At 35.6% G+C, this 12,852-nt stretch overlaps 1 protein-coding gene across 1 annotated transcript; it reads right to left on the bottom strand.

The window, feature by feature from the left end:
• Positions 1-8,726: 8,726 nt before the first annotated feature.
• Positions 8,727-10,977, bottom strand: LOC111278478 (peroxidase 19-like). The gene is made up of 3 exons (XM_089765147.1): positions 10,448-10,977; positions 10,110-10,310; positions 8,727-9,561 (listed from the first exon to the last, which is right to left on the bottom strand). Exons 1-3 carry the CDS (start codon positions 10,709-10,711, stop codon positions 8,983-8,985), a joined length of 1,044 nt encoding a protein of 347 aa, XP_089621273.1. The 5' UTR covers positions 10,712-10,977; the 3' UTR covers positions 8,727-8,982.
• Positions 10,978-12,852: the final 1,875 nt, after the last annotated feature.

The following is a 12,852-nucleotide window of genomic DNA, read 5'->3' as shown; positions in this document are numbered from 1 at the left end:
TTAAAAAAATAGATATTTTTTAGTTTCATGGTATGAAAAAACATTTTTACGAGGAAAAAGCTCTTGGCTCACGATAGCAGGACTTTCTTCAGTGGAGGTTTTCCTCACTTAAGCCATTGATTCTAGTGTAAACTTCATCATTACGAGCTATTTCATCTAATTTCTTCTATTTTAGTAGTGATTTTTTTGATTCCGGAATAAATTTGGTGAGTTGGTTCTTCATTGAATTTAAATTGGCGTTTTGAGAAAGTAGCGATCAGCGATGTCAAAGAAACCATCCCTTGTTTCCTAATCCTTTTACTTTGAAAATTTTGGTAAGAGTCAATGTAACACTGAGATTATCAATGAGGATTGCATAGATGTTGGGTTGAATGTGTCACGGGTCGAGACTTAAGTTTCGAATCCACGCGGTTTCGGGACTCGGATATTCATCCTTCCGACGTCTTAGATTAGCCTTTTTATCACGATTTACATCCTTGTGAAGTATTATCCGTTCTGCCCCACTTGACCTCATGGTTTTATCCTACAAAAGGTGCTTCACAAGGAAGAGATGGTGTAAAACTTTTTATATCCCAGTGACCCTTCTATTATGTTCGATGTGGGATTTAGGACTCTCCCTTAGGTCTGTGATATTTTTCCGTACTCAACCTCGTGACGCCCTCGTCATGGAGGCTGACCACCCTGTCTACCTCTTTCGAGGTGCTTGACGTGGATCGAACGGTTTAGGGTTGGCTCTGATACCACTTGTCACGGGTCGAGACTTAAGCTCCGAACCCGCGCGACTCCGGGACCCGGGCATTCACCCTTCCGACGTCCCAGATCAGTTTTTCTGCCACGGTTCACACCCTTGTGAGGTATTGTCCGCTCTGGCCCCCTTGACCTCACGATTTTGTCCTACAAAAGGCGCCTCATAAGGAAGAGATGGTGTGAAACTTTTTATACCCCAGTGATCCTCCTATTATGTTCGATGTGGGATTTAGGATTCCCTCTGGATTGTGTGTTAATGCAGAATGAAAGGGTAATTGCTTATGCTTCTAGGCAATTAAAAACCTACAAGCAGAATTATCCGACTCATGACTTAGAGTTAGCTGCCATTGTGTTTGCTTTGAAAATATGGAGACATTATTTGTATGGGGAGCCTTGTGCAATTTATACGGATCATAAGAGTTTAAAGTATTTGTTTACACAGAAAGAATTGAACATGAGACAGAGAAGATGGTTGGAATTAATCAAAGATTATGATTTGACCATCAATTATCATCCGGGCAAAGCTAATGTAGTTGCTGATGCTCTTAGTAAAAAGTCCATTGGAAGTATGGCTGCTTTGTTTACTTTGCAACTAAAATTATTGGAGGAACTTGATACGTAGCAAATCGAGGTGATTATACAGGGAAAAGGTGTTGTTATGGCTAGTTTGATGGTTCAACCAACTTTGATCGAAAAGATAAAATTTGCACAAAAAGAAAATAGTGAGTTAGACAGAATTAAGATAGAAGTACAGAATGGTTTGCGGTCTGAGTTTAATCTTCACGAGGATGGCACATTACGTTTTAGAAATAGATTGTGTGTACCAAATGATCTTGATCTAAAACGAGAGATTTTTGAGGAAGCATATGGGTCTCGATTCACTATACATCCTGAAGGCACTAAGATGTATAAAGATTTAAAAGGAAGTTTTTGGTGGAATAATATGAAACGTGACATAGCTCAGTTTGTGTCCCAATGTCTAGTGTGTCAGCAAGTTAAGGCTGAACACCAAAGACCATAAGGGTTGTTACAACCTTTGGAGATACCAGAATGGAAGTGAGAGCACATATTTATGGATTTTGTGATGGGGTTGCCTAGGTCATCTAAAGGGAATAATGCAGTGTGGGTAATTGTTAATAGACTCACTAAATTAGCTCATTTTTTACCTATCAAGTCGATTACTCAATTTGATAAACTAGCACAATTGTACACGGGTGAAATTATCCGATTGCATGGAGTTCCAGTGAGTATTGTGTCAAATAGAGATTCTAGATTTGTTTTTAAGTTTTGGGTAAGCTTATAGCGAGCTATTGAGATAAATTTGAAATTGAGTACAGCCTTTCACCCTCAGACAGATGGGCAAACAGAGAGAACAAATCAGATTTTAGAAGATATGCTTCGAGCATGTGTGATTGATCTGAAAGGTAGTTGGGATGATTACTTACCTTTAGCGGAGTTCGCTTATAATAATAGTTACCAATCTAGTATTGGGATGGCTCCTTTTGAAGCCTTGTATGGTAGAAAGTGTAGATCCCCTTTATATTGGGATAATGTTGGGGAAAGAAAACTCCTAGGGCCAGAAATGGTGCAACTGACTGTAGAAAAGATCAATGTGATTAAGGAGAGATTTAAAGTAGCACAAGATAGTCAGAAGAGTTGGGCAGATAAAAAGAGAAGCGAGTTAGAATTTCAACAAGGGGATTTTATTTTTTTAAAGGTGTCACCCACAAAAGGTGTTATGTGGTTTGGGAAGCGAGGAAAGCTAAGCTCACGTTATATAGATCCATTTGAAATTCTTGATAAGGTGGGGAAGTTGCATATAGGATAGCCTTGCCACCTCAGTTATCTGGTGTGCACAATGTTTTTCATGTGTCTATGTTGAGAAAGTATGTCTCTAACCCAAGCCACGTGATAGAGTATGAACCTTTAGAAGTTCAAGAAGATTTAACATACTTGGAATATCCTATTCGAATAATTGATCGAAAAGAGCAAGTCTTAAGGCATAGAACTATTCCCTTTATAAAAGTCTAATGGAGCAATCATACACCAAGAGAAGCAACTTGGGAAATGAAAGATGATATGAAGAAACAATATCCTCAGTTATTCGAAAATGAAGGTAAATCAAGTTTCGAGGACGAAACTTTTTATAAGTTGAAGAGATTGTAATACCCGAAAAAAAAAGGACTATTTTAAGTATTTTTATAAGTGGAGAGACTCTTTAATAAAGAATGAGAAGTGCAGAGGACTTATTGATAAATAACCCAATTTTTTTTATTAATAAAGTTAACTTTTCAGTTTTCAGTCGACGATTAGTCGTAATAAAAACATAAACTTATTTCTCATATGTTTCTTATACAGAAAAGATCAATTGAAGGATTCCAAGTGAAGGGAAGAACAAATCTACAAGGAAAAATTATCTGTTAGAGGTGAGTAAATAATCTTTTTTAATTTTTGGAGTATTGATGGTTAAGTCTTAAGGTGTAAATTATAATCGAGAAATCCTAAAATTTTAGAGTTTTCATTATCCCTCTTTGGGCAGAGGATTTAGACTTTAATTAGAGTCAAGTTAAGTGTTGAGAAAGTTGGTAATGTGAATTTATTATTGAAACAGAAATTTGATGGGAATAGAAAGAAAAATCTTTGTTTCGTATAAATCCTAATATGAATCATGTGTTTGTAGTGATGAATTAAGGTTATATTCTGTATTAAAGGGTTAAATACTACTATGATTACTATATATGGTTGGAAAGCATGTTGAATCTACTTTCTAATGAAATAAACGGGAGTCGAATTCGAGTTCTCTATGAAGAGTTATCCAATTTTTACCTAAGGAGGTGCAGGCTGCCTAGTAGCAGCAGTAAGGGGGAATTACGAAATTTCCCTAAATTTTTAGACAAGGATTTACAGTTTAAGCTATATATGTTTGGAAAGCTTATCGAGTATACTTTCCAATGAAATAAGCGAAATTGAATTTGGAGTTACCTATGAATAAATACATAATTTTTATGAAAAGGTATACAGGCTGTCTGGCAGCAGCATATGACGTGGATTACAAAAATTGTTATAATTAATCCACAAAGAATCACGAGATGAGCCATATATGGTTAGAAAGCTTATCAAGTCTAGTTTCTAATGCATTAATAAGATTTTAATTCCGAATTGGATATCTTGAGTTATGGTCGTTTTAGTGAAAGTAGCGCAGACTGTCAGAATTAATTACTCGAGTTATTACTTGTTTAACTTAATTGTTTTGGTATAAGTGACCTCAAATGGGTTGATTAATTATTGTTATGTTGGAATTATCTTGAATAGGCCACTAAATTTTGAGGGAGAAAAATTAAGTGGTGGAATCAGAAGGAGATAAGTAGAATCTCACACATTTTGCTTATTTTCGAATCTATGTATATATATATATATATTTATAAATGAATGAATATTTTATTTTTTTATTTTCGATGTATGAAAATATGATCAAGCATATGATTATTTTGTGTTTCTCTATACTAATGATGGATTATGCTTATGAATGAAATGAAAAAATGATTTATGATTAAAGAATGATTTTGTGATGGCTACGTTTTTACATCCCTAAAAAATGGGATCATCGACACCAGAACTAGTTCTACGACCCTGGCTAACGGGTAATAGTAGTTAGCAAAGATATGATCATACGACCCTGGCTAACGGGTAATAGTAGTTAGCGTAAGCCCTGGCTAATAGGTTATAATAGTTAGCAATGATCATGAGAATGAAATTGTCGATACGACCAATGTCACGGGTTATAGCAGTGACCGTAGCTAACGATTTGAATGATGATGATGATTTACGATGATTTTTAATGATTGATCCATGATTTGGTTTGACTACGATATTTGAATGATAACATATTTTACAATGATTTATGAATTTACGAAATGTTTGACAGAACGATGATATTGAGATGTTTTGTTATTATGATTTGATGAATATTTTGAATGATCTATATGACATGTATGAAACGATGTTTGATCCGGTAAGGTGTGTGAGTCTTTACTTATTGAGCTGTGGTTTGCTTGTTCCCTATTTTCTTTTCTTTTACAGATGTTATGAATGATAAGTATGATTAGCTTGAAAAAAAGTTAGAAGAATCGAACATTGGAGAACTACTTAGAAATATAGAATTTTATGAAGTATCGTTTATTTTAGTTGTAATACTCGACTTTGAACCTTTGGAGACTTGTTATCTAGCTATGTTACTTAATGAGAACCTTTTATATTTGAGAGTTGTTCAATGGTTATGGATTAGGCTTCGTATTGTTGTGGGATTTTACTTCAAAGTAATATGACCGTGTTATGCCTCGTTTTGAGGCGTGACAGAATGCGGAGAAGATTGTAAGTGATTCAAGTAAGAGTGTGACTAATTGGAAGAATCTGTTCTCTACTCCGACGGATCAGACATTGCAATATTTTCTTCTAGAAAAGGAGAATGGAAAGATTCTGATCAAACCGACTGATGAGGTGTTTGAAGAGGGGGTTCATCAATAGAAGAACTCGTTAGTGGCTCAGTTCATAGGTAAGATTCCTAATTACAGTCAATTTCAAAGATTGGTAAGTATGTTATGGGGAAAGGAGGGAACTGTCATTATCAAGTCGACTGGAATTAATTTGTTTGTGCTTCAATTTTTTTCAGAGAAAGATAGGGTTAGGGTATTGAAGTCAGGGCCATGGCATATTCAAAATAAGCATATTATTACTCGTAAATGGGAGCCAAGCATGAAGACTTTAGAGTTCAAGAGGTTGAAGATGGTATTGAGAAAGTTTAACTTCTCTCATTTTGGGGACTTAGTTGAGAAAGTTAAAGTAAAAAGGGCAGAACTGGCAGAAGTGCAAAGTGCTAGACTGAACCAAGATTTCAACATGGATACGGCAAAAGAAAAAGAGCTTCAGTTAGAATTGCTGGGACTATTACAGGCGGAGGAAAGCATGTTAAGACAAAAATCAAGAATTAGATGGATTCAAGAGGGAGACCAAAACGCAAGGTTTTTTCATAAAATGGTGATTGTTAAGCAAAAGAAAGGCACGATAAGCGTGTTATATGATAGGGAAGGGAATAGACTGGAAACATTTTCATAGATATCTAAGGAGGCTATTGATTTCTTCAAGCATTTATTAGGTACTATTGATGATAATGTAACAGGTTGCTTTAAAGAATTGCTTGCAAATATCCTACAAGTCACTCTGTCAAAAGAAAATCAAGTAAAGTTATCTCAATATGTAACTAAGAAATTCAACAAGGTATCTTTTCACAGCATAGTGATAAGGCACCAGGCCCTGATGGGTACAATGCATGCTTTTTCAAAACTGCATGGAGTATTGTGGGGGATGATGTCACTGATGCTATCCTGTATTTTTTCCAAACTGATGACTTACTACCTGCTTTTAACTCCACTATCATTGTTTTGGTACCAAAAACTCAAAGTCCAAGAAGTATATCAGAGTATAGGCCCATTTCTTGTTGCTCGATCATTTTTATAAATGCATTGCTAGAATCTTGGCAAGCAGGCTGCAACAGTATTTGCCACACCTTATCACTAAAAATCAAAGCGCCTTTATTAAAAGAAGAAGCATAATAGACAACGTGCTTATGGCCCAAGAACTGGTAAGGGGAAATAGTAAAGCAACACTTTCTCCTCGATGTGCGATAAAAATATACTTGAAGAAGGCATTTGATTCCTTAAATTGGGAATTTCTAATAAATGTTCTGTTAGCTATGGGGTTTCCAAAGAGATTTGTAGGATGGATTAAGAGTTGTTTAACTACTCCAAGATTTTTTTATCCATCAATGGGGGGCTGGTAGCTACTTTTGAGGTGCAAGAGACGTCAGGCAAGGTGACCCTTTGTCGCCTTATCTATTTGTTATAGCAATGAATGTCTTATCGAGGCTCTTGGATGCAGCAACACATTATGACGTTATTTCTTATCATTCAAAATGCAAGAAAATAAGATTAACACACTTGTCCTTTGCCGATGATCTGCTAATCTTCACAAAAGGGAAGTTGGAGTCCATCTCTGGGATACAACAGGTACTACAATTATTTTATTCATATTCGGGACTTCAGCTTAATTGCGAGAAGAGTGAACTATTTTCTATAGGTGTTCCAAGAAGTGCATTACAAGAGATAATGCAGGTGACAGGATTCAAACTAGGCACACTTCTTGTAAGATACCTTGGGGTTCCATTAGTTACACGTAGGATCTCCATAAAGGATTGTACTCCACTAATAGAGAAGACAACAGCCAGAATACGTAGTTGGGTAGCAAAAAAATTATCATATGCAGGTAGATTGCAGCTGATACAATCGATCATATTTAGTATTCAAAGCTACTGGTGCAAACATTTTATGTTGCCAAAAAGGGTGATCTAAAAGGTTATACAGCTATGTTCAAGGTACTTCTGAAAATGGGAGAATGAATCAGCTAAAGGGGCAAGGGTTAAATGGCAAACTCTATGTAGGACTAAATCCGACGGAGGACTCGGGTTAAAAGACTTGGTCATTTAGAATCAGGCTTGTATGATTAGAAATCTATGGTCTATTTTCTCACAAGCAAGTTCATTGTGGATTGCATGGGTGCATAGTTATGTGTTTAAAGGGCGCAATATACGGGAGGTACCTATTACACAAAGTAGCAGTTGGAGCATGAAAAAACTATTACAAATAAGGAGACATGCCACTTGATTGCAAACAGAGGAAGGCATAGGATGGAATGGGAAAGGTACTGAGAACTCAGTTACAATTATACAGAAAGAATTAAGACCGAAACAAATGAAGGTAGTGTGGCACAGGCTAATATGGTGCAAGATGCATGTACCCAAACATGCAATCATAGCTTGGATGGCGATATTAAATAGACTCCTTACTAAAGATAGATTGAACGCATGGGGATTACAAATGAAGCAGGGTGTGTGCTATGTAAACAAGAGAATGAGTCTAGGAGCCATATCTTCTTTAGTTGTAATTACTCTAAAGTTGTGTGGAAACAGGTTTTACAACTCTGCAACTTACATAGAGAGGTATTTGGTTGGGAAGAGGAATTCCATTGGGCTGTAAGCAGGGTGATCTATCATATTGAGATTGGCATGGGTTGTATACATTTTATCTGATTTGGAATGAAAGGAAGAAGAGGCAGTTTGCTGCTGTGGAAAGTAATGAATAACAGATCCTTAGAATGATAAAAGAAGTGATACAATTGAGATTGATGGGGCTGAAAAATATTGCTTTTGATAGTGTAAATAAAGATTTATGTGAGAAATGGGGTTTAAGAAAGAATATATTTGTATAGAAGCCAGAGTAGCAAATGAAATTATATGAGTTGTGTATGGTAGCGAGTTGTATATTAGTAGCAGTGAATAATTGTTTTTAGGTAATAAAATTACAAATTATACAAAAGAAATAAATAAAAAAAAACTAAAAAATAAATTTTTATTTTTATTTATTTTCTTAAAAGTTATAGGTATGTGATTAATGATCCGATGATAGGAATAGAGATAGGGATAGATTTGAAATACCAATTGGGTATAGATATATGAATGAATATAATATAAATATTCATAGATGAGAATGATGAATACTCTACTCTTCTCATATTTTATTCATTGATATTTTTATGTCCAAATGTTTTATACTTTGATGGGAGTTCACATAAATAGAATAATTGTGTAAAATAAAAAGATAGACGTGAAAATATAAAAAATAACATGATTTAAAATTTTAATAAAAAATTATATATAAATTTTATAAAAATAAAAATATATTTCATATTTAATATATTATGATAAATTATAATATGATAATTTTCATATTATATATATTTAACACGAAATATAAATGACATAAATAAATAAATTGTCAAACTATAAAAAGAAAAGAAACACTAGGCAATTATAGTTTAATGGTAAATCTACAAAATTCCCTTAACTTGGCTGTTAAAATTTAAAAAATGAAAATTGTTGATAGGTAATGGGAAGTTATATTAACTTGGGACAATAATGGTAAATAGTAAGTCTCCCATATTCTTTCGGGATTAAATAAACTCTCAAAACATTCACAAAAGCCTCATCTATAACAAATCCCACACGATCAAAGCCAAAACCAACCTAAGAAACCAGTAAATAAAATAAAAAAAAGAAGAAGCCTAGAACCCAATAAAAGAAGAAATCTAAAAGGGAAAAACCATAAAAGAGGGGAGCGACAGGCTTCACATGTGCATGCTACAATCTATCCTTTTCTCTCCATGTCTTCTTCCCCTTTTGACACCAATTAAGCCCATTTTGTCCATGGCTTCTGCGAAGGCCTGGAAGAACTTTGCCTTATCCTGACCAAGAGCTTGGACCAGAGGCTTGGTCTTTGGGTCCAAAAACAAACCTTGATCTGAAGCCAACAAGCCCAATTTGGCCTCCAAATTTGCATAATAAGCATGGTCAAACAAGAACGGGGTGGTGACGTCAAATGGAGCAACAATGTCAGCATTGCCACCAACTTGTGGGCATGACATTTTAAGGGCCTTTAGGAGCCTTGGATCAATGGAAGCATCAGGTTGCTTGGTCCCTTTATAGTCGTAGAGTCGGCCCACAAAGTGCTTGCAGTGGGCAAAGCCTATAGTGTGCGCACCTGAGAGCACAACCAGGTCCTGGACGGTTAACCCCTTTGAGATAAAGAGTTCGATCAGTCTGTCGACGGTTGAATTTGCACGTGGGAGGTTGTAGGTGACCCTGGATGCCATTGATATTTTCCCATCCCACCTCCCTTTCTTCACTTGGTAATAAGGCCCCCCTGCCTGGAAATACATTGATTTTGGAAATCAGAGTAAATGTAATGCCCATTAAATTTACTAGAATTCCCTGCTCCGTTTTCAAAAATGACAATATTTTAAGATGAATAAAACCAAACGACTCAATTATCTTAACATTGATAATGATTTAAATTCAGTAATCTTGAAGACACAAAGATCGAAAGTCAAGATCAGGAAGGACAATTTAAAAGCAGAGTCTTGGCTGTTAATGACACATCTTTCATTGTAGACAAATTAGGCACATGAAAATATGAATATTTTTCATGTCCAGCTAGAGCAGAGAGTAAACTGTTCAGTACAGCTGTACTGCAGAAAATAAGTAACAAATATTTTTTTTCCTATCCCTTCTACTCTGGAAGCATCATCCCAATTTGGAAAATATGCGTACAATAATTGACTGAAGGACCAAAGTGAAACCTAAATATCTGCATTCTTTAACTGATGATTGTAATCAGAAATAGTATCAAATGCATGAGAAGCAAATCGATACCAATGAAAGTAAAAGAGAAGAAGTAGAAAACGGAAGCACTAACCAAATGGACAAAATCTCTGGCTGCAATTGCAAGAATATCAGCACAAGAGACAACACCAGGGCACTTGCTCTCCACCAAAGTCTTGGCTCTCATTATAGTATCAAAACCTTCAGTTCTCAGGTCCTTGTTGTCATCTGCATCCTTCTCAGCTAATGTCTTACTTCCAGGCTTTGTTGCTATAAGGACAGACGCATCACAGCCCTACAATATAACAATGATCCATGCAAAAATTTGATTAATCATCTGTTTAAACTTCTGTGGTTGGAAGTCCATGGTAGCATTAATGCTAACATGTACATGCATGTAAAACTAATCAAACGGAATATAATTTGCATTACTTCTACAAAACAGTCATGGAAGAAGAGGCGAATGGTGGCAGGTGCAGAGACAGGGGCTTCTTTGAATTGTAGAGAGGTTATGGAGCCGATGAGTTGCTCAAGTTGAGGACAAGATTTTGCATAGTAATTGACAGAAAGTTGGCGTGGGCGGCGCGTGGCATTGGTGGTGATGGCTAGACAATTGGAAGAGATTATAATTAGAAAGAAAATGATGAGCAAACAAGTGAAAAAGGAGGAAGAAGAAGATGGACAAAGGACAGGCATGATTGTATACTGTACAGTCTATAGTGGGCAGCTTAGGACAAAGAAAGCAATAGTAGTCGCGAATATAAAAGTGTTAGACCAGCTGCACAAGTTTGAAGTGGGACAAATTGCCGTAACCAAAGAAGAAGATAATCAACTCCCGTGAAACCCAATCGTACAAGAGAAAGAGAAAGAGGAAAATAGTGTTCAAGTAGACTCAAAATGAATTGGGTGAGGATAGAGAAAATCTGACGCAAAGAATATGAGTAAAAGATTGCCCTTTGAACACTATTCTGATTTACAATTAGAAATATAATATAGAATCTGCTTAATCATGGTCTGTTAGAAAAACAATAATTGGTATGGCGAATCCATTCACGGGTTTGAGTAATGATTAAAACCCACATATTTACCTTTTTTCAGATAAGCCACAATCTAAAAATAAAATAAGAGATTGCAAGTTCGAGATATGAACTTTGCATTTGCTAAATATCATTGCTCAAGATAGCAGAACCCATGTTATCTTCTATCACATAAACATTAACCTGTTTTATACAGCAAAACAAGATGGGGAAAATGGGGCAGTTAGTTCTTAATGCCGATTAACAAGGAAGCAAACAGGCAAATAAAGCTGATGGGAGGAGACAGTACTGAACCCCACTTGCCAACCAAACTTGAGTTCTTAAATGCAATACATGTGCAAGCGAGGGAAATCACCAGATCATAAATAACTCTTTTGACAAACTGATTAATATATCGACTATCAGAGCCATTTGCTTTATTGCCTCTCTCTACAGTATGCATCAATTGCTATTTTACTTACCCTTTTCAGTAATGTGTTCAGTGGAGCCAGGGTAAGATTTTCCTTGTGAGCATAGTAAAAGCTGCTAGGACCATCTCACGCTCAAATTCCTTTTTCTTAACTTTTTGTACCACAAGATCTATGCACGTGAAAGAAAGAGTAGCTTGGCTTTGCTGCAGGATCCCACTTTTGGATTACTTTATTCAATTTGCTAGACTCAGTGCAGGGGTCTGGTGAATGTTTTTCCCACCCAGATTTTGCCACATCTGAAATTTGGTCCCAACTCCCATTCAGCTTTTAGTAAACACATTTCTCTTCTTGGAATTGGGTGAAACTACAAAAGCCAAAATTATTTTGTCTGCAAGAGAAACAGGTGGTGTGATTGTGGCTCTCTTGTGTAGTATAAATCAGATATTTAACAATAAAATTTTGTTGCTTTTCTTTCATTGTCCTGCAGCCTGCTTTGATAGTTAATCTGATCCCAGTTCTAACTTCCAGATAATGACCTCTGATAAGAATTCTAAAGTCAATGTCGAAAGAACAGAAAAGAAAACTAAAAGCTCATGAACACAATGGGTAGCTGAGATTGCTTGGATTTTTTCCGCTCAAAACAAAGGAGCAAAAGTCTAAGAAAAAAACTGTGTTCTATATTATTGAATAAACAAGTCGGCAGTGGCAAATTGAAAACATTTTTCCTTGAGAATCTCTTTAGTTAACAGGAAATGCAGAACTGTCACCCAGAACAACAACAACATGTGAAACTCAGTACATTGTCATTTAACCATTGCTATTACTTAAAAGGCTAGCTTGGATTCGGTTTGTCTATTTTCAAGGAACGATTGTTGCTGGCCTCCATGCAAAGATGCAAAATTGGTTGGCCTAAACAAGTACTAGTTTATAGTATGGGTGTCAATGGCAGCGGCGTAGCCAGAGGCCTGACAGGGCTGAGAGGGGTCATGGCCCTTCCAATTTTTTTTTTACATTATTGTAGTAAAGTACTGCACCCCACAAAAAATAATATTCAGTCTTTTTTTTTTCTAGTAAAATTGGCCCCACTTTTCTCTTATTTCTGTCTTTGTCTCTGGTCCATGGATTATATAACCACTGTGTTTTGGCGGATTTGCATGTTCATTTTGCAATATCTTGGATAGATTAATTTGACAAAAGAAACAGATGAATTATAGGCCAAAACCAAAATTGTCATTTTTTTATTCACGGGAAGTCAAAGTGGCAATTTTTATTATTAATTATGTTTATTTTATGTTTAAATATTAAAATTAAAAAATTAATCATAAGATAATTATTAAATATAACTTGTATTCTTGTTTTTTATATTTATATATATAATTTAATTTTTCAT

The sequence above is a fragment of the Durio zibethinus genome, chromosome 8, assembly GCF_047325235.1.
Source record: "Durio zibethinus cultivar Kanyao isolate XHJ-2024 chromosome 8, ASM4732523v1, whole genome shotgun sequence".
NCBI lineage: Eukaryota > Viridiplantae > Streptophyta > Magnoliopsida > Malvales > Malvaceae > Durio > Durio zibethinus.
The sequence above is the reverse complement of the archived record's forward strand: the minus strand, read 5'-3'. Positions and strand labels throughout refer to the sequence as shown.

What these genes read in the sequence shown, in the direction of transcription:
- LOC111278478 (XM_089765147.1), bottom strand. Translation starts at nt 10,711, where the DNA reads ATGCCTGTCCTTTGTCCATCTTCTTCTTCCTCCTTTTTCACTTGTTTG. An exon ending in TCCATGACTGTTTTGTAGAA is followed by an intron (nt 10,311 to 10,447) that starts GTAATGCAAATT and finishes GTTATATTGTAG; the next exon opens with GGCTGTGATGCGTCTGTCCT. An exon ending in CCAGAGATTTTGTCCATTTG is followed by an intron (nt 9,562 to 10,109) that starts GTTAGTGCTTCC and finishes ATGTATTTCCAG; the next exon opens with GCAGGGGGGCCTTATTACCA.